The 26,760-nt window shown below is 35.3% G+C and overlaps 1 protein-coding gene across 1 annotated transcript; it reads right to left on the reverse strand.

The window, feature by feature from the left end:
- Positions 1 to 218: 218 nt before the first annotated feature.
- On the reverse strand, positions 219 to 26,416 carry LOC147079359 (structural maintenance of chromosomes protein 1A-like). Its single transcript, XM_085940224.1, has 24 exons — positions 26,184 to 26,416; positions 25,915 to 26,035; positions 24,048 to 24,147; positions 18,938 to 19,086; positions 18,684 to 18,852; positions 17,203 to 17,415; positions 11,094 to 11,345; positions 10,791 to 11,005; positions 10,425 to 10,638; positions 10,123 to 10,334; positions 9,446 to 9,626; positions 9,219 to 9,341; positions 8,786 to 8,917; positions 8,636 to 8,701; positions 8,415 to 8,548; positions 8,207 to 8,328; positions 7,946 to 8,127; positions 7,612 to 7,734; positions 5,685 to 5,809; positions 5,359 to 5,503; positions 3,793 to 3,972; positions 2,267 to 2,445; positions 1,980 to 2,157; positions 219 to 534 (listed from the first exon to the last, which is right to left on the reverse strand). The coding sequence occupies exons 1-24, from the start codon at positions 26,293 to 26,295 to the stop codon at positions 475 to 477; spliced, it is 3,687 nt and encodes a 1,228-aa protein (XP_085796350.1). The 5' UTR covers positions 26,296 to 26,416; the 3' UTR covers positions 219 to 474.
- Between the last annotated feature and the right edge of the window lie 344 nt (positions 26,417 to 26,760).

Consider the following 26,760-nt stretch of genomic DNA (forward strand, 5'->3'; position numbering starts at 1 on the left):
CAGCCGAACATCAAAAGGTTCACTTTTATGTTGTCGGACTATAATATTGTAGAGAGAGTAAATGAAAACACCAAATATTTGGTGATAAAACAATGTACCTAGGTATCTTCAACTGCTCACAATTAATACAGTAAGGAACACTCAAAACATTTGCAAAAACTAAAATAAAAATGAATAACTTATAATGATGATACTTTTCAGAGATCAAAACAAAGGGGTAATCAATGTAAGATATATTTATTATCATTAAAATTTATCCAACAATAGCACAACGACAGTAGCACAATAAAACAGAAAAAAAATAGGAAATTGACACACATAAAAAAAATTATATATTATTGGGTTTATTTAACTTAGAATAATTTATTGTTGGATACCTGTGCCAACAGTATGGTTAACATGGAATTATTTTGTCCATAATAAAAAAACAGTTTTCAACAGTCGTTAAAATTTACTTAAGATAAAATAAGACGCTTAATCTACAAAGGGCTCAAGATTGAGTAGAAGTACATCACTGACGAGACATTCTGCAGGCTGTAAATAAAAGAAATTAGGAATAATATTGAATACTTGGTAAAAATTAATGATAGAGAAATTATTAATCATATGTGAAAACATGGACTGTAGTGTTATAAAAACACTAGTGGCTTGTGGGGATAATATCCCCCATGTAAGTGTACAATTTTGGTCTTGCTCGTTATCGTCTTGGCCATTTATTACTTTTGTACTCATATTGGGATTCAAACACCGAAATAGGTTCAGTGGTTTTCGCAAAATTTAAGGTACAGAATTATATACATATTATCATGGCCCCCACATCCTAAAGCGGGCCCCCCGGCCAGGATCTTCGGCGGACCCTCCTAGCTAACACTAAGTTTAATGGTATGACGTGAGGCGGCTCTCGTGGTGCAGTGGGTAAGGCGCTCGCCTTCCACCCGAGAGTTCCTGGGTTCGATTCCCGGTCATGACAAAAACATTTATGTGTTTTTCTCAAAGCCTGGGTGTTTGTGATTGTTCAAAATTACTAACAACCACCTTGTACGAAAAAGCAAGGACATGGTTATTAATAATTCTAAAAAAAAAAAAAAAACGGTATGATGTGTGACACTCAACAGAAGCGTTTTCAAAATTGTCTTAGAGGTAAAAGTAAGGGCCTTCAGTGTATTGTACCTCTACTTGAATTATGGAGAGTCAATAAAAACAGTCAAAAATTGCACCGCACAATCTCATGTCATGTAATATTTAATAGTAATTTTATTATTAGAGCAAATTCGTGATGTGTTTATATCACATATCTCATCTATCCACCACGCCGGGCCCCCGAGACCAGGCCCCTAGGCTAGAGCCCTGTCAGCCCCCCATACAGATAGATTATAGATAATATTAAGCAATATAATAATATTAACACTAGCCATGAAATGATCCAAAATCTACCGGCAACCGAAACGTATTATACCTGTCAAATGCACTATATTATTATTATTTATTTTCTTAAATCACAATTGTTCTGTCGGTATTATATTTTTATGTTATTGCCATATTTTTTGTAATTGTAGCATTACAACAATCAAATGTGTGAATAAATTTGATGCAGATTGACGTCCGGCGTCTCTGTTCCATCACGCGTCTGCCAAAAATGAGAAGAGCCATGCGATTTAATACCCAAGAGTCTCAGAATATTGCAAAAATGTATGTATTATCAGATAACTTCCAAAGTGATTTAAGAAACAAAATAGTATTTATATTAATATAGTATTTATATTATTATGATATAATAAAGAGAATTTTCACTTTTATATCCTCAATACTTTGATTATTTATAAAATAATCTTTGAAGATTTGATAAATGATTATTAATATTTAAAAAAATAAATAAAAAATTAACAGTAATAACCATCTTTTCAAAGAATAATGTTTTGTTTTATTCAATGAAAATCAGTGTCTCGAAACCCTGTGATTCTCTACAAGAATGTGTTTACCTCGGGGCTAATTCCTACTAGGGAATCTGCGTGTCCATAGAATTCTTCCTTTAGAGATATAACAATAGTTTGAAGGTTTTCAGTCTTCTGTCGAATATAGGAGGCCACTTTGCCAATATTTGTGTTATCCAAGGCAGCATCAATCTCATCCAAGAGGAAAAATGGCGCAGGGTGATAGCTGAAGGAAAACAAAAGACAATAATAAAGAGAGATGCCGTGTACTCTTACTCATCTAATAATTGAGAAAAAATGCACAAGAATAATTATTCCTCCTTCCCGAAACGTACCTATGAATGGCGAATAATAGAGCCAGAGCAGCGACAGTTTTTTCTCCTCCTGATAAATTAGACATAGGTTGAAAGCGTTTGCCGGGAGCGACGCAATTGTAGTTAATTCCGTCCAAGTACGGCTCTTCAGGATTTTCCGGACCAAGGAAAGCTTGCGCGGATTGATTCATCGCCAAAGACTAAAAGAAACCAAAATATATATATTGCAATGATAATCAAAGATATTAGATTAGACAAAAAAAAGTGCATTTTTGAAGTTATACTTCTTTAGGCACGTTTGGAAAATCAGATCAGAGTGTATTTTTGACGTGTGACATGTAACACATAATTTATTTTTTCACACAAAAATAAACGCACTCGATTGGATTCGAACCACCGATTGTTCGGTTATCACAGGATGATACTGCAATCGTAACGATTATACAGTATAATATTAAAGTTTAGAATTGTTCCGTTGCCTAGGCAGCGAATTTATTATACAGTATAATATTATAGTTTAGAATTGTTCCGTTGCCTAGGCAGCAAATTTATTATTGTCGGCCATTTGCAATTCCTTAAGTTAACAAACTATTAAACGTCATAGTGGTAATTGTTATTTTAAAAATAAAAATAACGATAAATAATTATATAATTTAGTAATATAAGTTAAAGTGTATAGAAATAAACCAACGGCGTTCCAATAAGCGGTCCTTTTTCTTGAGTGTGTAATTTAACAAGATAATTAAGAGCTAGTCGAAGAATCTAGGTTATCACAAGTTTTGTTTTTGTTTTGTTACGGCAAAGTATAACTTCTAACGCTCGTACGTAAGTACACACACCGATTTTTTTGTTTTTAAATGGAATAAACGTCACTATTGTATGTAATTAGTTATGAAATTATACAGAATTGATAAAATTACAATTAATTACTTTTTTTATTCCACGAATAATTCATAAGATTTGAAAACACAAAATATATTATAACCAATAGAAAAAATCTTTTTGAAAAAAAGTAATTAATTAAAAATTATTAGCAAGTTCAACGAAGCTACAACACTAAAATATCTTGGGAGTGATCCGTGACGTTGGTTAGTAATTAAAGTAATACCTACTTTGATTTAAAATACAAAAGCCGATAGCTAATAGTAGCTCAATTTGGAAAGCGCTTCAGAGTATTATAAGAGCCATTAATTACCTTTTAATTACCACATTTAAATAACATGTTAATTATATCTAATCCTCCAAACGCGCCAGTTGCACTAAATGAGTTAAAATTTGACGTAATTAAGTATGGTACCTTTAGCATAGTTGCCTATGTGCGTGGGCGCGAAACCCGAGAGATGCAGGTTCGATTGGTTATAATAGATTTTCTCAGACGTGTTATCAAAATTATGTACGTTCGATAAAATTATACTTCAAAATGCCTTAAAATATGATAATAAAAATGCTCAAACAAACATCACAAAACTGCATAATTATTACTATAATTAAATTTAAACATATGAATCATTTGCTTTGTTTGATGTCTTTTATTATTTATTAAATACCTTGTAAATGGCATCAATTTCGTTGGCCACATGATCGAAGCACTCGTTGAATTTATCATGTCTATCTTTTTTAACCCGTTCGAATGCCAATTTTGCTTTGCGTGCTTTTCTTCGTGCTGTTTCAAATGCTTTGTTTGTTACTGTCACCTTCTCACGCACCTCGTTCAGTTTTTGCATCGCCTGCAAATAATATATAGTTTTGACTACATTGAAGAACAAGAAAAAATGAAATAATAAATAAAAAAGTAAGCATATGATTATTACAAGAAGTGCAATTATAAGGCTGAACCCTGAAATGATTCAAAATCCCCGCAACAGCGATGCACAACTACCACAGTGTACTCAATTGAAAGTTATTGTAGTTTAATATAGTTATTTTGGTGCTGGGCCAAATTGTATACAGAGGAATGTTACTTTTTCATGTACAAGCATAATTTATAGACATGAAAATGTGTGATGCAGAGTTAGTGTCATGCCGCTATGTTAGGTGTAGCCCAGTCTGACCGACTTCTCGCAGAGTATTTTTTTTTATTATAAATAGTCCCGGCAAATTGCAATGATTTATATTTTAGCAAAAAATAGTTAAATGTTATTATGCAATAGTAAATGTAAAAAAAACATGACTACAGCTTTTTCTCTCTCAATATTTTGATATTTCGTTCGACACGGGCTTAAAAAAACTAGAGTATGGGGATACTTATCTTATCTGTTTATAAATTACAAGACTCCATATGACACAAACTGGTGAATATGGTTAAATTAAGTATGTCAAAGGTTGGAGTCAAGAGTGTGGGTTAAAAATAGGCTATCGTCACTGCTACTGATAACAAATAGTTTTAGCTTAGACAGGGGATGCACCGGTATGTACATGAATGACCTCTGTTTAACGTAGTCCTCGTAAAGGTTGTCCACGACAAAATAATTGGTCGGATCAATCTCACCGCAAGAGATCCTATTTTGGTCTCCAAAAGATTCCGAAGAACAACGCTTTCTCAAAGAAAGATAAAATCACTTTCTATAATACTCTCATCCACCAGTGTCAACGGAAGGAATAGAATACTGGGCACTCAGCAAACTGATAAGAGAGAAGGATAGATATCTTTAGAGAGGAGAGTCTGACAAGAAATTTTGGGATAGAAGATGGCATTTGGAGGTTGAAGTATATTGAGGACTTGTACTCTTTATGGGGACGAAAACTGTGCTGGATCGGCCACATGCATAGAATGCCGAACAAGGTATTAGTAAGGGGTCGGCTATGTATGCATCCCCTACAAGAGACCTGGACGGCCAAAACTGAGAAGGCGCCACAAGAAATTTAAGAATGTTTTGCCAAATAAACTGGAAAGCGTCGGATGCTGGATCGTCGTCCAGGATGGAAAAAGTTTTTAGGAGAGACCAAAACCCATCGATAGATAATATTGTGAGGATTTTTTTTCTTTGATTTTGCATTTGCTATGCAAATAAGTGACTCGAAATGGGTTTCACTGAAGTTGTTTACACTGAATAAAAAAAAGAACATTGGCAAAGTTGTAATAATTCTGAACAAATAAATAAATATGTACATACTCTCATATTAGGTGCCTGGATTTTTTCAACTGTCTGTTGTAAGTTGTATATGGATTTGTTCAGCTTATCAGCCATCTTTTTGATTTCATCAGACTCATCCAATTCTCGTAAATTTTCTGACAACGAACTGTAGTCGACACGGATTCTGCAAGGTACGTTGTAATATGATTTAAAAACAATATAATATGCGTAGTCTGTACTGCACGTCAAAGAATAACGAATGAATGGTTTACTAATTTGTTAATTAATTAAAATGTAATAGTTCGAAATCAAGGCATACGATTAACTCACTATGTACAACAAATCATTAAATTTTATTGACATACCGTGCTTCTTTCTCAATCATGGTGGACGTATTCATCGATGAAGAATCATTTTCTGTTGATGCGCTTTCCATAGTAAATATGTCTGCCATATTGCCATGCATCATGGGAATTAAAATATCTTCAATCTATACATGAAAAAATCATTTCATAATAATTAATGGTCCTGGCAATACAAAAATATTCAATAAATCGTAATAAAATACGATATTTAATGGGTAAGTCATTGAAAATTGTGACAGACTTTTTTTAAAACATCAAAACTTGCTTATTTTATGAAGGTAATAAAAATAATCCTGACCCATTACTTAATTGTGTTGACAAATTGGAAAAATAAAAAATATTTTGTATTTTCTACCTCAACTCTAGCTCAACACATGGTGGTAATGGTAAATACCTACATTACATGGTAACTTCAATTAATGGATTAGTGCAAATACCGTGATTTGCAAAGATTTAAATTTGAAAGAATTGTATCGGAAATTTGGAACACACATCTATGATCGTAAACGAAATAAATGAAAATCAAATTCAGATTTTTGGTCCCGTGGAATTCGTATTAACGAGGTTTTACTGTACATACCATGGTAAACTCAAATAATTTGTTTACCATAAATATTTATAAACTACAAATAATTCAACTGAGCATTTGAATTAGAGGTGGGAAAACTGGTCGATTTTGAAGACTAAGTATACTTACTACCAGTATTAAAAAATACTTAGTATTGAAACTTGTTCCAAAATACTTACTAGTATTTGAAATATCGGCTATAATAGAATCGTTAAAAATACATCCGCTTTTCAAGTCCCATTTTCGAGACAGGTACAGCTGGAACTATGGCACTAGTCACTCCTGTTTCAGTAGAAAATACTGAAGCATTAAAAGCACTGGTTTCATTTATCTGTAAAGCATTTTCATTTAGAGGTGGAGCTATATTTTGCCTGGCAAATTCAATATGAATAGTTGGGTGCTTGCGCTGTAAAAGTTTCTTCAAATTTGACATTGACTTGTATGAATTTTTTATTTTACAAACATTACAGATGGCATAATTTGTAACTATTTCTTTGGAACGATTCCACACGAAACTTAACCTTTTAGTAGCCATTTTTACAATAATTGTTTATTAAGTACTATCCATTTATACAATCACGCATACAATTTGAATTCAGTTTATGTTTATAAGTTCCAATTATAACACTAAAAATCGAGAAACTCGACGTGACAAAACCAGATAAACGCGTAGTCAGTTCAGTTATTCATTTTCAGTTATCAGAACTCCGCTATTCCGGCTTGCGACTGACGTCAACTCGATGTAAATGTCTTACTCAACTGAAACTAAAACTAAAACCCGTCGCATACTAAACATACGCGAGTCGCGACGCCGAGGCGATGATTTCATACGTAGCAAGACTACGAACTAGCCAGCGGACGGCGAGATCTCATACCATGCGTCGAACTCCTGTACTCGATAAAGTTTCATACTCAACTGAAACCAAAACTCTTAAACTAAAACCCTAAGGCGAACTCAAAAGTATACTATAAAACGAACATGACGTGACCATTTCTGTCCTTCACTATACCAACTTTACAACAGAGGAGAAAGGGAGAACAATGACAGTTGAGTATAATATCACGGCTAGACATACGTGTATCATGATATCTCGCTCGCGCGCATTTAATATCAATAGCGTTGAAAGTCAACCAGCATCACGGAATAGCGAGTCACGGCGATGATATTATTATCGAATGCGTTCGAATTCGAACATCTAATACGTTTCAAGTTTCTTGAAACAAGTTTATTGGGCAACAAATACTTAGTATGGGTAGTTTCATCCGAAACTTAAGTACACAAACTGGTGACAGTATTTCCAACTCACCTCTAATTTGAATCTAATTGTATTTAGTGGTTGAATGGGTTTACTTATTTACCTTGCACTGCTTCAAGATATTATGGCGATCACTTTTTTTACTTTCAATTTTGGATTCAAATGAGGATACTTGTTTCTGAACAGCCATTATGTCTTTGGCGATGTTGCCAACTTCCCGCCGAGCCTTAAAAAAAAACAAATAAAAATTGATAAAAATTAATTTTAATTGAATTTTGAATATTTTAGATATGTTGCGGGAAATAAAAATCGGTTATTAAATGTACTAAAATGAAACAGGACTGCAGATACTACACACTAATAACAGTAAAACGTGAATACATTCCGGGCACGTAAAATGGGGGTTCAACTGTGAAAATATTAGAATACAAAATTACTTTGCCCATTTCTTCGTCCATCTGTTCCGTTTGATGCCTTTTAACTTGGCGTTCTCCTTTGAGATCCTCGGCACGCTTCAGTTCCCGGTCGATGTCGCTTCTCTGCTTGTTCTCCGCTTGACGGGAAGCTTCCAATTCGTCTTCCCCGTCTTGCACTGTTCGTTCCCAGCGCAATACATTTTCTAAAAACAGACGATGATTCAGTTAATGACTAAACCTAAAACTATTTTTTCTCGCAACAAAAAAACAAATAAGTCTTACTCTGTGTATCGCGTGACCTCTCAAATTCCAAGTTACTCGTAATTCTATCGATTTGTTTATCGAAATCCATTCTCTTCTTCGCTCTTTCTTGCTGTGCTCTTAACTCTCTCTCTTCATATTGCCTGTCAAATTTGTTGAAATTAAATATAAAATACACATTTTTTTAAATCTATCTTCAAAATTAGACACTTAAAAAAAAAGAAAATACCTTATGTTGGCGACTCCGATGTCACGACAAAATTTCTTAAATACAACATCTTCAACATTATTCATATTTTCTTTGATCTCTTGAATTTTCAAATCCCTTTGAAGTAGAGTGCGTTCAATTTCAGCAATCAGTGGCTACAAAAAATCCCACAATTGAATTTACTGACAAATTTTTCAAACAGGATAACGTATTATATGGATGTACAATGATTGAGAACTTACCCCGCACATATCTGTTTTACGTTCCAAGCCTGCCATCTCAGACTCCAAAGTTTTGATTTGCTTCATCTGAAATGTGAAAGGATTTTTTTCTTAAAAACTAATTCTACCCGACAAAAATTTGGAATATCTGAGGTAAAAAAAAAATCTTACAGTAGTATCTTTATCAGTTTTCGAGTATTTCAATCTCGTCTCCAGTCCCCTGATTTGAGAATCAACAGTGGTGAGTTCAGATTCCTTTCTTGATTTTTTCATGGACTCCCTTAATTCTTCAGTTAATTTTTCCTAAAATAAACAGAATACTATGAATAGTAGCTATGAGAAATGAGTCACTGATTGCAAATAGTGGGACAAAAACTCTTATGTCATGTTGTGTTGAAAATAAGATTTTAAGTCTTAAGTGTGTACAAAATGCCACTATTTTTGGTGTATCGATTTTATCAAAAGCTAGTACGATTACGATTCGGTCATTCGCGACAATGCATCAACATTTTCTTAAGTGGTAAATGTACCTACTCGGTGTGTCTAAAAAGTCACGCTAAAAAGATATATGTTAATTGCATATATTCATAATACTTTGTCATACCTTTTTTGCCTTTAGCTGTGACATATGTTTTTCATCCCACCGCTTGGCTTTCCTTGCTAAATCGAGACTTCCTCCAGAGATAATACCAGATTTTTGATAGAATGTACCATCAAGAGCGAGAGCCTTCGAAGAATAGAAATGATACACGTAAGTATGAATAATAATGAATCACCAACAGTAAAAACATTATAAACAATTAAAATATTAGCCACTGTAATTAGACTTACGTCAAATCTGCTATTGTGCTGCTTACTACGATCCAAATCATATGCGACCCGGGAAGCATCCTCAGGAGTTTCACAGACCAATGCGTTATTTGTAACAAACAACACAGCTCTGTGGATGGCTGGAGGTTCAAAGCGCAACACGTCAAACAGAAGTTTCACATTTTTTGGTTCCTTGATATCTCTATAATATAATAATTTTTTTTAAAACAGTAGATTTCAGGGGAACACAAATAATTATTATACAATAGATTTTTGACCTAATATTTTAGAAGGTTGAAGGGACCAGATGAACCAAATGATAAATGCGGTACATATAAGGGAAAACAATTGAAATTATAATTTCATATTTTTTGGTGTGTAAACGGAGATTATAGTGGACGCCGTCAAGACTCCATACGAGCACGAAATATCAATCAATATAATGTTTATAACACGAACGTCTGGGGACGACTGTTGACAAAATTTTCTGAGGGGTGGGGAGATAGAACCGGTTTATTTATTTTGTATCACAATGTCTACATAAATTCATCCCGCACAAAAAGAATCAAATCAGCATTTTTCAGGACCCGACCGAATGAATGATACATGTGGGAAAACAATAGATGGCGGAACGACGGATCAGGATTCCACTGTATAGATTTTTTTTATAGGAAATATAATCAAAATGATATAAACACCTGAGTCTCTCCTTTAAAGGTTTCGCTTGAATGTAGTCGAGAGGTAAAAATGTTTCAGGTTCAAGCATGCGTTCCTTCAATATTTGAATGCATTTCCTGGCAGTTTTCTCAGTGTCTACAACTATGGCTTCCATGTATTTTCCCAAAACTTTTGTGATGGCCACATTGTATCGCTTGTGGGTGGGCTGACACATGTTGATCATACGATCATACTGAAAGAAGTCAAATTTATTTTTGAGATAAAGATATAACCGTGCCTGGGTTCGATACAGATAAAACAAATATTGATCCACTACACTTACCACCCCAGGTATTTCACGTTTGAAGCTTTCCACAATTTCTTGCTTCTTGCGCCGTCTCGCGTCTTCGTGCTTGTCGACTCGTGCATCGCCGAGTTGCTCTCCCACGGATTCCAACGCCAGCTGCAGTTCTTGGGCGCGCCCTCTGCCTGCACCCACATCTTTATTCAATTCATCGCGAAGTCTTTGCTGTTCCTCCAGAGCTTGCTCGGAAGTCCTGGAAAATGTCAAAGTTCACCCACACAATAAGTATCGAACATCCCTCACCGAACAAGAGCAATAATTGTGTATTGAAAACAGTGTTTCATTTAATAACAAATATTTAAATATTTCTTCACATAGTATATTGTTGTGTAAATATGTAATTACTTAATATGCTCGGTGAGCTTTTCAATTCTTTTAATCGCTTCAGCTTTTTCGTGACCCTTTTGACGAGTGTTATTGTCAATGTCATTCTTCTTACGAATTTCATTATCGAGTCGATCCTGGTCCGCTTTCTGCTCTCTGTTTACTGAATCCAGTTCTTGGAGATACCGCGCGGACTGCATTGAAGCTTCCTTTTTCAATTGCTCATATTCTTTTACCTACAATGGAAAAAAGAATAAAAAAATTTAATAAGTTTGATAAGTTCAATGATACCGGATTGACGTTGATAATGTGATGAAATTTAACCTGAACTTCTTCCAAGTGAACGTCCCGTCCTTGGCTTTGACTTTGGCCCGCGACAGATGCCTCCCAATCCGCTTTGGAGTTTTCATTTTGTCGAAGTTCTTCTTCTAGTTTCCGGATGTCCGCTTGGTGAGCGTCGTTGGCTTTGCGGGCTTGCTCCAAAGTTTTTTGAGCGCTCTCCAACTTTTTCTGGTTGTGGGTGACACGCTCCTTGGCTTTAATGAAGGTCGGACGCTTCTTGGAAATTTCCACTTCCTAATGGAAAATTGATAAGGTTCCAATGACTATAAATTCCAAAAACTCACTCTGATCTGCTCAAATTAAATATTTTCATAATTTAAACAAATTTATTAATATGTATTTGTTTTCATCATTTTGCATCATTATGTATTTTCAGGCATAACTTATAGAAGACAAGGTTTACTCGGTACTCTCCAGGACATTGTATAAGGACACCCATTGTGGAGGTACATTAATAGCAGTGGCAAAGGGTGGAGGTCACAGAACAGATAATAAATAGAATACCGATGCGCTATATTCAATACACCGCATGGTGAAGCAGGCTTTTGAATGTGTGAGTGTCCTACGAAAATGAAGCACGCATTATGCACGTGCAATAGTGTGTGTAATACACCAACATTAAAAGAGCGTAAATGCATAAACCGAGAGCAGTTTTCAATATTCAACGTAAAACGTATTTTAACACGTGTGTAAGTTTAACCCGGATTCTTCCTTACTCGAGTCGGTTACTTGCTAACGCCTTACCCGTTGTGTATTTCAGTTCCCATTATTTCTGAATTCCCTGGTGGAGGTAGACTATAATAATTTTTGAGACTTTCAGTTGTTTGTAATAGTTATAACTGTGTATAGCAGTGGCGAAGGCTCCATACTAGGCGATTATTTAAAGCCTACCTTCTGAGAAAACTATATCTTCAAGTATTCAAATTAACGTTGTGGATCAGATACATAACGACGGGTTTTTTCAAAGATGACATATATTATTAAGAGCGAATGTTGCGTGTATGAATGTTTAGGCAAGTACATAATTTAAACTCACCGTTCAATTTTATATCATCAGTGTGCGATTGAAATTTCATCGATTTAGTGTGTCGTTGTCATTAGTGTGTACCTATTCATCAGTAGTAATATCGGATTATCTTCTTATTGCCCATAAGTATACCTGACAAGTGTATTTTTTTCTCGTATCTCCACAGCCTACCTCTTTCCAAAAGTCACCCTTCGCCATCGGTGTATAGTGTAGTATAACCGTGTACTTCTTGGAGAACTTCCGTGAGGAAAAAAGGAAGTGCACACGGTAAAAACCCAGAAATCTATAAATACGATGGAGGTAGGCTGTCAACATCCGACATAGAGAGTACACACTCTGTCACTCATACTTGTATGCTATCATTGAACTAAATATACAATTTTACAATTTGCAGATGGTGCTGGTTAGTTTTTAAAATTCAATTAAACCTTGTCAAAATCAAACTATAATAGTTTAGGTATGCTATGGGCGATCCAACAAAAATAGTGTACATTTTTTCAGCCATACTTACATATTTGTTTTCGTTGAATTAAGAATACATAATTATTACAGATGGTGTCAGTTAGTTTTTTTAAAATTCAATAACAGGTTTGCTGCCGCCCTATATAATATAGAATTGACCCCCTGTGCCATTTATGTCAGTATAATATAATGGCACCGCTCGGAGCCGGCCGGCACCATGAACTTGAACTGTGTTTGTTATATATAAGTTATGTTATAAATTCGTAAATTATAAAAATTTTCACAGTACCTACACATTGAAAACATTCAAGTGGGTTTTGAATGTCGGCCTTGTAAAATGCTCCAAAATATTATGTTACGATAACGAAATTTATTGGTTCCCTAATTGCTTTTATGGTATTTGGTGCTCACCATGTTATGAAAACTATCAAATTTCAAAGCAATCCACTTTGACTTGAGTAACACTAATATATGAAGACCAATTAATATTTTCTTTGAACAGTGGTGTGCTTGACTAAAAAACTTTTTATCTTATAAAATCCTACTGAAAAATATTCTAAATAACCTAATGTTGCCACTGCTGAACATGTGATAAGTGATAATGATAAGTGTTAGGTAGGTAGGACCTTATAAATTATGGGTGCCGAAAAATGTCTATAAAAAATCTAATTATGATGCAAAATAAAAACCAACTACCGAAAAATATCGGTAACGTAGTCAACTATGATGCCAGCTAAGAAATAAACCACTCAATGGTAGTGCCAGTGAAAGAATGACATCTTCGTGATCACTATACAGGCGGCTCCGATCGGATACGGCGGCACCGAATATGAGTGGCCACGGGGCTCCAATCGGAGCCGCCGGCAGCGAACCTGTTAAACCCTGCCTATACTATACCATTATCAATAAAAAATATTCTTCTATCTATAAAATATCTAAAATTATGTATGGTTTAATGGCATAATTTTTGATATTTTATAGATAAACGAATATTTTTAGACTATTATTTCTACTATGGCTTGAATTAGACAGGGTTCAATTGAATTTTAAAACTAACAAACACAATCTACACTCAGTGTAGTCTTAAGCGTCAATTACATTGAGCTTCTTTACGAGCTGTTTGTTGGCAAATTTAAAAGCGGGCGATTCAGCTACTGCGATTTGATGATTACACACAAAACTTTCCATTCGCTGAGAACCCAACAAGCTAGCGACTATTTTGACAGAACGTAGTTCATTTTTTACCGGGAGGTCGCTACGCTCTACTGCACAGACGCAGATTATAGACAATAGCATAGAATAAACAAGTTAGCGAGTTGATATCGTAATATGTCAATATTATTGTGTTGTTTAATTTTCTCGGGCTCTAGCGCTAAAAAATGAAGTGGAACGTAAATAATATTGTGGAATTTCTTAACGTCTACCAGCAGTAACCTGTGCTATGGAATATAAAAGACAAAAACTATTGCAATACAAAATTAAAAGATGAAATTTTCAAACTTCTTTTTAGTGACCTTAATGAAAAGTAGTGAATTGGGGGTCAAAAATTAAATCTATTAAAGATGTATATAGACTTGAATTAAACAAAATTGAAAAAAGTAAAAAGAGTGGCAGTGGCACCAAGGAAATGTATTCGCCTAAGCTGGCATGGTTTAACGATGGAAATTATTTGAATGAGGTTTTAGCTACAAGAAAAAGCAAATCAAATTTGATGAGTAAAATATTATTTATTTTAATGTCTATTTATTTACAGATCATTATAAATACATTATTAATCAGAGTCCAACTTTCTCCCATTGCCAAGGCAGGGGATGGTCTTCTGTGAAGTATGTAGCATATGTTCGTCTGACTTCCTCAACAGCACATCTGTAATTATTGCTGCCTAGATTATTAATAGGCTGCAGAATATTGGCACTTTCCCTCCAGAGCCCAGGTGTTATATTCCCAGTGTTTAAATCCTCTCTATCCACTGCTTGTTGTGGAAAGTAGTTGCCTGGAGCAATCTTTCGTAGCCAGTTATGAAGACTGCAAGTAGCCCAAATGACTTTATCGATAGTTTCGGGTTTCAACTCAATTGGTCTTGAAAATACTCTAAATCGCCATGCAATCCCAAAAGCATTCTCTACAACTCGTCTGGCACGGGAAAGACGATAATTGAATATTTTTTCAACATCACTGAGACCAGTTTTACTGTACGGTTTCAGAAGATTTTCTCTTAAAGGGAAAGCATCATCTCCAATAATAAAGGGTAACTGGAGCATATGGACACCACGCGGCGCCTCCAAGAATCCCTGTCGCTCGCCAGTCTTCTTGCTTCGTTCCAGGTCAAACCAGCATCCTGTAGCTCCGCCGTATACACTCTGTAGATTGTATTTAGCGGCCTTCCAGGACGCCGGAATTCGGTCGGCTTGAACAACAGGCAAGCCAGGTTGAAGTTCTCTTCTGGCATCCGCAGCACGTGGCCGAGCCAGTCCAACGTCGCCTCTTCACTTTCAGCGTGATGAGAGGCTGCTTGGTGCGTTCTCTTATCTCCTCGTTGCTCCTAAAGTCATACCGCACACCCAGTATTCGTCGCAAACATCTGTTTTCGAAGCTCAGTATACGGTTGCTCTGAGCCTTCGTAAGGTGCCATGATTCACTACCGTAAAGCAGCACCGTCAGAATGCAAGCGTCGAATAGGCGGCATTTGGTTTTGACCGAGTACAATCGTGAGTCCCAGACATTCCGCATCGAGTTGAATGTTGCTCCAGCCATTCCCATTCGGATAGCGAGCTCTTTCTGCAAAATGCCATCTCCCGTGATGTGTACCCCCAGGTACTTGAAGCTGTGACGCTCTCGATGTTTTGTCCGTCGCTAATCAGAGGGAAATCTGGATCAGGACAGGTGCTATTACACAAGACATTGGTTTTCTTCGCGTTCATTTTCAAACCAACGCGAGAGGAGTTGTTATGCAACCTGTCGATTGTCTCTTGAATGCCCTCGATTGAGTTGTCGAATAGGACTGCGTCATCGGCGTATTCTAGGTCGCATAGCTTCACCGTGGGGGTAACAGGTATGCCTCGGTCGGGTGGTATTGACTTCCGTAAAATGATGATGATGTAAAATGATGAAACGAGAATGATGAAGAGAAAAGGTGCAAGGACACAACCCTGTCTGACTCCGGTCGTAACCCCCGAACCATTCCGTGAGTGTCTCCAATTCTGACACAGCATTCGCTATTCTCGTGCAGGCTTTTGATTATGGCAATGATCTTGGGAGGGATCCCGTATGCTCCCAATATCGTCCAGAGGGAGGGGCGGTGCGGACTGTCGAAAGCCTTCTCATAATCCACAAAGCAGCAGGCCATCAGACTGTTCAGCTCATGGCTCTGCTGGAGAAGACATCGAAGGTTGTGGATTTGGTCTGCACAGGCTCGACCAGGTAGAAACCCGGCTTGGTTTTTCCTGAGGACGTGCATTATTGGGTCCCTTATTCTCATCAAGAGGATGTTTGCCAAAATCTTTCCCGGAACACTGAGTGGCGTAATGCCTCGGTAATTGTCGCAGCTTAGAGGGTCACCTTGTGAGAGAATCACCAGTTGCTAAATAACGTAGTGTAACTTCCAGTTTTGTGACTACTGGGATTACCATCCTCATTTTCGTATCTTGTTTTTTGAGCATTCCATCTACCATTTGCAGTAAATCATTAAAATGAGTACAGTTTAATCTCAAAATATTTCGATAAGCCACATGATCTTCGTCTTTCAACTCTTTCTATCCATGATTTTACCCACAATCTTCTGTTCCTCAATTTCTGCTTTTCTTTCCTTTCTAATTCCTTTTTGATAGCATGAGCTAAAATAACGACTCCCGCGCGAATTACTTCCGTCGACATTTTGAAAAGGGTCTACTGATTGTATATAATACTGTATGTAATGTATTGTATTCAACTGCTTGTAGTTATTTAAAACTTGTTTAGCAAAAATGCTTGCCGAACAATGTTTCCATTAAACGTCAAAACGGTAAATTTCAAGATGAGTAGTTCGTTTTTCCCGCCACCATCGCTCTACTGCGCAGACGCAGTAGGCCCACACGCCGGCGTGTAGAGTTAACCGGCTTTCAACTTTTCTCGGTACAGTGTTTACAACCTGCTTGTTAGCTTGTTCGATGATTACACTGGGCGACTTTACAGGCAGATTGTAAATTCGCCAGCAGCTCGTAAAGAAGCTCAATGTAGTAATTGACGCTTTAGATCAATGAAAACAAATACGTTTGACTGACAAAGTTTAGTGTAGACTATTTATGTCGGATCTTAACAGCCTACCTACCGCCCTTCAACAAAGATTCATGGACTATTTTAGGAGGATTTGCTATACACCTTTACTCAATCCATTGCGACTTTGCCCTGCATTGAACAACGTATTGAGTAAAAAAACCAACACATTTATTTGACCCAGTTGTGGGATTCGAACCTGCCACCCACTGATAAAGAAACAGTGCAGCAACTTACTAAGTATTTGCAATTCGTCAAAGCATTTAAATTTGAACAAGGAATAATTTACAATTTATCAAGCAGTTTTTGGTGTTGTGGAAATATAAAAAATGTGTAGTTTTATATACAAACCACTTCTCTGATATCTTGATCGATTTTCGCCATTTCTCTCTGAAATGCACCCGCTTCCTTTTTCTTTTCTTTCAAAACGTCTTCGGCTTTGGATTTCTTCTTTTCGACCTTTGCCAACTCCTGTTGCTTATGCTGTAGATCGTCCTGCCATTGTTTTATGTCATTCTCGTTATGATACAGTTTAAACAGCTGTTGCTCCACTTGTTTATCCGCCTGAAAAGTCGTCAAATATTGAACGTTTTTAAAAAAATTGTTGGTCAAATGGTAAATGACCAACAACTACACCTAATACTCTGACGTCCGAATGCTCCACTGAAGAGCAAAAAAAGATCATTTACTTCAATAAATTATTTTACATCTCTTTTAAACTTTTCCATCATCATTTGTGATACTAAGCTGACTGGTGAAAATAGTATTCATATGAGTGAAATGATTATCTATGCAGGGCAATTCTAAATAGTTAACACGGCAACACGTTTCCGATTTTTTATTGCTTCAAAATAACATAGATCCCTCGGAGTGATTCCATAAACAAGGTTATCTACAATAATTGTTAGCACAGTTAACACGTCTTACTTGATTCCAAAAGCATCCCATTAGAATCAAGTAAGACGTGTTAACTGTGTTACTCAATGACATTTGATAACTCGCGGTTAACGCAGTCATAGGCGGCTGTGTTAAAAAATATCACACCTGACAGTTACTTCTCGTGACAATTAACAGCCTGAATACGACCCTATAATCAGATCACTTTTTTTATTGATTTTGGGGTTAAGTGATATGCTAGAATAACCCTGTATAATGTATCGATCGCATTATAGACCCACGGGAATAGTCATAAAAATGTAAAGAGCATGTACATTCAGTTGTAATATAATACGATTTCATTGAGCTTTTGAAGTGTTTTGTTTCCTTAACCAGTTTACATGAAAGTCATTTTCAAATTAACCATGAGGAAGCCCGTGTGACCTCACCGTGTCACTTGATTTGTATAACATCACTCCATAGCCTACCACAGCAGTTTGAGAAAGAGAAAATATGCATAACCACGCTTTTAACTGAGGCGTAATCTCTCTGTCTCTATTCTATTCTGGGGAATAGTTAGACAATGAGTGCTCAAAAGACGAAAACATATAATTTTCATGACGAATGGGAAGTTGAGTATTTTTTTGTGATGGTGAAAGACCAGTGTTGTTTAAGTTGAAGAATGACATTGATAACGGGAGAATGCAGTAGATCACTGTCAGTTTTGATACTGGATAGTGCAGAGATCACAACCTACTTGAAGTCAGACATGGCTGATGTATGCTATGCAAAATAAATGACTAACGAAAGACCAGTGTTGTTTAAGTTGAAGAATGACATTGATAACGGGAGAATGCAGTAGATCACTGTCAGTTTTGATACTGGATAGTGCAGAGATCACAACCTACTTGAAGTCAGACATGGCTGATGTATGCTATGCAAAATAAATGACTAACCAATTCCAATTTCAGCTGAGTATACTTCTCAGCCTCCTCTTTCTCTAATTTGGCTTCCTTACGTTCGGCAGCAATGCCCTTCTTTTTCTGGTAAGAGAATTGAGTTTCTTCATCGGCTCTATTCATATCCAGCCGACATCTTTCATACTCTTCTTTAAGAGAACCAGATCTAGAACATAACTCAAAATATAATTACATCTATACCATGTTATTACCATATGTTGTGCACTGTTGTGAATACAATAAGATCTTACCCACTGATTTCTTCAAACAGCAATGTCCGTTCTTTAGGATTTTTCATTGCAATGCTTTCAACAGCACCTTGAAAGACTAAGAAATTCTTTGCCTTCACATTGATTCCAAGTTTTTCCAGCTCAACTAAATATTGTTGACTGGGGATCGACTGAAAAAGAAAAAAACCAAATGAGTTTAATGGCCCGAATACATTATCATCATGTCACGGCCTTTCACGCTGAGATAGAGATAGAAACGTTATGATAGAGATAGTGATTCAACATCGTGACAGCATATGACGTGATAGTAATGTGTTTGGGCCATGTGAAGCATTTTAAATTCAGCTGTTGTAAGCAAAACTATTACTAACATAATAGAGTCCTTTCACGCGCATAGATTTATTGCTGCTAATACCTTTGTCGCAAGAAATATGCATATATAAACACTTACTGTTGCGAGAATTTTATTATGCATGAGTAATATGCACAAAGTTAGAATCTACATGCGGAGATCTATTGTCGACAACAATGTGCAAATTATACTTTCACAACAAAAACTGTTTATACACGAAACGATGATTGTCTCACCAATCCCATTTTTCAAGTGCCAGCGGGAGACGTTGATTATCTTTGTGCACTATTTAGGCACATACATTTACATATTTTGCGAGTTGTGAAAATGTTGAGAGAATTTCGAATGACAGAAGAATGTTTTGATTTACTTGTATTACATGTAAAATAATACATTGAGAAGATTAAACACCCAAATCAAGGATGGTTTATCTACGAAACATCAATTTACAAGCAACTTTGATACCTTAAGACAGCGGTTTCCAACCTGGGAGGCGCGATCTATTGCCAGGGGAGGCGCCAAAATTTTTTAATAAATTAATTTGTATACCATAATATCTACAAATAAAATATTTGGAGCGGAGAAATTTAAAAATGGCGCTTTTGCAAACGCTCTGTTTCGGTAATGCACAAAACGACCGCTGGTTGCATGAAAACAATAACCTCAAATTTAAATGTCACTCGTAGCTAAAGTGTCAACTGAAGCGTGTAGGCAGGGTGTTTTTGACGTGATTTCTTTAATATAATATAACAATAATACATGTCTTCACTTTTAAATGATTTCTACGCCAGATATATTGAAGCAAACAAAAATCTATTTCCTGAGTTCTTGGTTAGTTTGCTAATGCATTTTTCATATTATTTTATTAATAGTAAAAAAGTCGCCTGCGGCGCTGCTTTGTTTCAGAGCTATTAAATATTTTAAATATATGGGTAAAAGATCCTGGCCTGTGGGCCCTATTCAGTATGTGGAGCCCATGATAGAATCCATTAATTTTTGTCAATGAACGATGATGAATTTGGTTGACTTCTATTAAAATTGATTGTGGTAATAAACAAGCTCATTCGTCGCATGAAAAAAAAAATTATTAAAAAATGAATTTAATATAAGTAAGTAGTAAAAACTTGTGTGTTAAAAAAGTGTCTGTATTATTTAATGAAATAAAGGGGGGGAGGCGCCAAGATTAGATTTTTTTAAAAGGGAGGCGTAGTAACATAAAGGTTGGAGACCACTGCCTTAAGAACAATGTTAAATAATCCCGCATTAACCGTTCCCCGATTTATCGTTTTCCTCGATCTATCGTCTAAATATTATGGTCACGTCACAAATATTATCCCGATTGACCATTTTTTTTGTAAATTTTTTTTCATTTCGCTTTCGTAGAATTGTTTATGATACATACAGACCTTTCAGTCGCGTCTGCGCTCTTTGCTACGCTGTTTGCACAGGTCGGTCGGCGCTCAGGCTTGCTTCGCATCTCGTATCACAAATTTTTATAAGTCGCAACTAAAAGCCCCCCATTAAGAAAACCAGAACTCTAGCTAAAAAACTGAAAATAATTCAAGACGTCGAAAAAAATCCAGGAGAAAAACGAGTTTTTTTTATATATCCCGCATTTATCGTTTTCTTTTTAGGGTCCCTTGAAAACTGTAGAATCGGGGTTTGACTGTATGAAAATTTCGACCAGATGTTTGTCAATTTATTTACAATGAATCGACAGATTATATTAAATTAAGTAGGTAACAAATTATTCATATTATTTATTGCTTAAATTGAATTTATCACATTGTGTCGTTTTCAAAAGAGTGATTCCGAACAATTGATGGAATATAATGATAAAGAGATGTGCCTTTTCTATTATTCAATATTCTAGAAAGTTATTAGGGACTCCAAAATTGAATCTAATGGCACCATCTTCCATGATACATGCCAAATCATGGCATATGAGTTACACCTAGTTATAATAGGCTGATCGAAAACGAATAAGAATGCCTTAGAAAAGGTTAACCTTCAAATTAACTACATACATACATGATATTATTGGTAATACCATTACACATTTCGGCTCTATATTACGACCGTACACCCTGGATAAACGTCAGATTTCTTTAGTCAATACTTGAAAGCATCTAAGCAAGATTTTTTGAGCATAGACAATCATGGAAAAAACCGCTATTATATGGCGAAAACGCTATTATAAGCGTAGACAATAAGTACAAATATAAAAATCATTTACAATGTAAGTATAAAATTCAAACATTTTAAATTAATAAAATTCGCCGTTTTCAAAAATCAGTATAGCATAATAGAGTTCGCCAATGCATTTCATAAAATTTAAATAATTATAAAGTAACCTAAGACTTTCGTGCACACACCAAAGCGAATTATTCGCCAATCAAGCTCGTATTGGCTTACGGGAAAGAGCACGCGACGTTCAGATTTCGGAAGGGAATTAAGTTATTTTCTTACAAAGTTCAATATGGAGCGCTGCGATTGTTTGACGTTTCGGTATCGAACATTCAAATAATATATCAATAATTTTATATTATCATTGGTACAATTTGTCTCCGACACTGCCATCCATTCGCATTTACCCCGTCAAAATAAGCCGAAAAAAGCACCCGCATCGATATGGAAGGTCCGGTCAAAAGAGTCTCAAAAAATAGCCAAATATATGACAAATTGATGGCTTTCATTGTATCTTTTGGTCCCCTGCGTGAATTTGTTCATTAACAACAGGTAAGTAAGTAGGGAGCATTACAGCGGCATTGGCTTTTTTTGAGACTCTTTTGACCGGACCTTCTGTACCGATGGCGGGTGCTTTTTTCGGGATATTTTGACAGGGTACTTGGTGAATATTCGCATTGGTTTGTGCGAGCCTTAAACCTTCGTATAAAAACGCTCTAAATAGGTAGGTAGGTATGCGAAAATAAGGAACATTTTTCAAAATAACGTTATAGATAACCATATTTTATATATAAAATTGAGCCGTGTTAACTAAACGACATTGTTATAATTTCAGATAATTCCGACTCAAATTTGATCAATAAAATAAGAAATACGAGTGAAAATGGCTTGGATGGCTTTTATTTACTCTTTGATTAGTGATTGTTCTTATAAGATTGTAATATATATCAATAGTCAGTATTCCGTATTAACGCATAACCGAGAAAATTAAGATTTAAAAAAATACGAGGTTAGTTTGGTATAATATTTAATATGAAAGATAACACGCTTCATGAATATTTATGATAGGTATATTATGCCGAAAGGTAAGTTTTAAGTAGGAAAAGTGGCATTTTAATGAAAACCAGTGACGTTTAATTTCAATCAGTGTGAGCCGTTTTATCGAGGCTATTTGACCAGGCCATTTGTTTGTGGAAGCGAAATGTTAAATATCATAAACTGGAGCCTGTTTTATTTATTATACATTTAATTAAATGAATACAAAATAAATACGGAATACTGACTATGGATAAATATTATTATCTTATAAAAATCAAAATCACTAATCAAAGAGTAAATAAAAGCCATTCAAGCCATTTTCACTCGTATTTCTTATTTTATTGATCAAATTTGAGTCGGAATTATCTGAAATTATAACAATATCACGGCTAAATTTTATATAAAAAATATTGTTATCTATAACATTATTTTGAAAAATGATCCTTATTTTCGAATACTTACCTACCTATTTAGAGCGTTTTTATACGAAGGTTTAAGCACGAGTGTCTGTGTCAAAAGTTACTTTACAATTATTTAAATTTTTATGAAATGCATTGGCGAACTCTAATATGCTATACTGATTTTTGAAAACGGCGAATTTTATTAGGTAATTGAAAATGTTTGAATTTTATTCATTGTAAAAGATTTTTATATTTGTACTTAATGTCTAAGCTTATAATAGCGATTAAGCCATATAATAGCAATTTTTCAATGATTGTCTATGCTCAAAAAGTGGCGCTTAGATGCTTTCAAGTATTGACTAGAAAAATCTGACGTTTCTCTGCGGTGTACTCTCAGTAAATTGAGCCCACATTTCTTTACTTTCCCCAACGTAATCTTGTCTTGAATTTATAATTTGTGAAGCTCAGAATGAAGGTCCCTAACTTTTTGATACAAGTATGCATGCAACGTTGTAATTTGCACAACAATATGTGTTTACATTAATAACGCCTGTACATGTCTGTGAATTTACTTGCACCAAGTGTTTAGACGCAATAGTGCTGACTGTCTCACCAATTGCATTCTTCAAACGTAAGCGAGACGAGTTGTCATTATTTCCGGCAGGTTCGCCACTATTGTTCTGCTGCGCAAACGCATTCGTCATCCAAGTTCCAACTATAGCGTGAAAATTCAGAAGCCGATGAACTCTTTTGGTCCATGAATGCAATCTTGCGACTTGCACGATAATATGTGTTTACATGTCCATTTTCTTATTATGGCCGTGATAATACATTCTATCAGCAGTGAATCCATGAACGTGTAAACAGGGTATAAATTTTCCATCGATTATTGCGACAGTACTTATTGCCAGAAAAAAATCCATGCAAGTGTAAAGGCCCTAAGTACTATAGACAAATTAATATCAAATTTCATGTTTTGTTATTAGTTTTCATTAAAAATATCTTCTGTTTAGTTAAAACTGACAACAAATTTATTTTTTGTGCCTGCTTAATGTGACATCAATAACTTGCAGAGATCACATCTGATAAAGACGCAGTACCTATTATTAATTCAAAATCAAATAGCTGGATAAAATATAAGAAAATTTATTACCTGTCCATCAATTTTATGATCTGAAGAAGGGCCCAACACCGTACGTTGGAATAACTTTTCTGTTCCACCTTCGAGTTCAAATATAGCTGTTACTGATGCACTGTAAAGCAACAAAATAAAACAATGGTATGGATAACGAAAACGCTTTAATGAAACAAGGCATAAGCAAGTGAAAAAATGATAAATAATGTATTCTATACTAGCTGAAGTACCCGGCTTCGCACAGGGTCGCTTCGTGGTTATATTTATCTTAGATATTTGAAAAATAATAAGAGGTAATTATTTTTTTAATATTAAAATATCTGTGTAATACAATATGGCAATATGAAAATAATTCTAATAGGAGTAAAGGTCAAACATAAGAACACTAAATTAAAATCGAATCCAAAATATGAAAACGTTATTAATGTTATTAATATGTATTAAAAAAAAATCAAAATTGGATGGAACAAACAAACAACACACTTTGTATTTTATATAATAATAATTTAGAAACATTCGCAGGTGTGCGCACAACAACTGACAATAGTTTCATCGCAATCGGATGAATGGTATAGGAACGCATACGAATAGAAGAAGAATAAGATGGTTGTACTAATTCAGAAACCTTCGCGGGCGTGCGCACAACAACTGGTCAAAATTTCATCACAATCGGATGAATGGCATAAGAACGCATTCAAATAGAAGAAGAAAAAGATGATTGTACTGATTCAGAAACCTTTGCGGGCAAGGGCACAACGCTTGATCAAAATGTCATTGCAATCGGATGAATGGTATAGGAACGCATACGAATAGAAGAAGAAGAAGATGGTTGTACTAATTTAGAACCCTTCGCGGGCGTGCTCACAACAACTGGTCAAAATTTCATCGCAATCAGATGAATGGTATAAGAACGCATACAAATAGAAGAAGATAGAATAGAAGAAAATAGAATAGAAGAAAAAGAAGAAGAAAATGGTTGTATCAATTCAGAAACCTTTGCGGGCGTGAACACAACACTTGATCAAATTTTCATTGCAATCGGATGAATGGTATAGGAACGCATACGAATAGAAGAAGAAGAAGATGGTTGTACTAATTCAGAACCCTTCGCGGGCGTGCTCACAACAACTGGTCAAAATTTCATCGCAATCGGATGAATGGTATAAGAACGCATACAAATAGAAGAAGATAGAATAGAAGAAAAAGAAAATAGTTGTATCAATTCAGAAACCTTTGCGGCGTGAGCACTACATTTGATCAAAATTTCATTCCAATCGGATGAATGGTATAGGAATGCATACGAATAGAAGAAGATAGAATAGAAGAAGAAGATGGTTGTACTAATTCAGAAACCTTCGCGGGTGTTAACACAACAACTGACGAAGGTTTCATCGCAATCGGATGAATGGTATAGGAACCATACGAATAAAAGAAGATAGAATGAAGAAGAAGAAAATGATGATGATTTTTCTAATTTAGAAACCTTCATGGGTGTGCATACAACCGCTTACCAAAATTTCATTGCAATCGGATGAATGGTATAGGAACCATACAAATAAAAGAAAATAGAATGAAGAGAAGAAAAAGATGATAATTTTTCTAATTCAGAAACCTTCATGGGTGTGCATACAACCACTTACCAAAATTTCATCGCAATTGGATGAATGGTATAGGAACACACACGGGACAGACACACAGACAGATAGACATACAGACAGACAGACATTTATTTTTATATATTAGTATAGCCTATACTCTTCGCGCAAGTGCAAGCAATAAGTTTACAAAGTTTTATCGCAATCGGATGAACGGTATGGCTGCGCATTCAATACGAACAAACAAACACACAAATATTAATTTTTATATATTAGATTATTAGAATTACCTTCGAGAAGCTGGCCGTTGTATAGATGCGCCATGAATTAGATCTGCGAGCCTCTTTACTCGCAGACTAGAAGTCTTCTCGCCCATGACAAAACTGACAGCATCCATGAAATTCGATTTCCCTGTAATAACAACAATGAATAGTAACTAATGGAAATACAAATATGTATACGCAAAAGTCTCATACTATTTATGTAGACCTCCTTGGAATTGGAAAATATGTAGTAGGTATTAATGTAACGCAAAATCGTTAATGAGAAAATTGTTTACCTGATCCATTTGGGCCTATTACTGCAGTAAACGACTTGAGAGGTCCTATTCTTGTTTTCCCTCGATAAGACTTGAAATTATCAACTTCAATAAACTTCAAAAAAGCAGGCATTATGCCTGATTTATGAAAAATACGCCCAGTCAGTTAGGATAATTATTCGGGCTCGGCGAAAGAAAGAAGTGACAAACAGCGGGAAATGAATGTTTTTGTCTGGTCTACATCACAATGATACAAAATGGCGTCCGGGAATTGCGGGAATTTTTATGGTTAGTAAGTGTATTTTTTCATGGCCCGTTCTTATTTATTTTTAATACTCTATCAATCAAAACATCCAAGCCACAATTTTACAAACTGAGAAAAACGCATTTGAAATTTTGAATTAACAACATTTAGTATGATTTTTATCTTTTTTAGATTGAATTTGTAATTTAAATACTTACATGGAATTAGAGTGCATGTTAATTGATTATTAGATTTTTGAAAAACATACTAATTTAAAAGTTATTGAGTGTTTTGAGGGTTGGATGTTTTCTGCAAATTAAAACTGATTGTTTTGTGTTTGTATTTTCCTAAATA

This window comes from Rhyacophila brunnea, unplaced genomic scaffold (assembly GCF_057557595.1).
Source record: "Rhyacophila brunnea isolate RB1 unplaced genomic scaffold, BYU_Rbru_1.0 scaffold_1, whole genome shotgun sequence".
Lineage (NCBI taxonomy): Eukaryota > Metazoa > Arthropoda > Insecta > Trichoptera > Rhyacophilidae > Rhyacophila > Rhyacophila brunnea.

Bases quoted from the DNA above. Each gene is read 5' to 3' on its own strand.
- LOC147079359 (XM_085940224.1), bottom strand. From the start codon at position 26,295: ATGCCTGCTTTTTTGAAGTTTATTGAAGTTGATAATTTCAAGTCTTAT. The intron at 19,087-24,047 runs GTAATAAATTTT...TTTCTTTTTCAG, and splicing joins ATCATAAAATTGATGGACAG to TCGATCCCCAGTCAACAATA. The intron at 8,329-8,414 runs GTATTTTCTTTT...CAAATTTGACAG, and splicing joins ATCGGAGTCGCCAACATAAG to GCAATATGAAGAGAGAGAGT.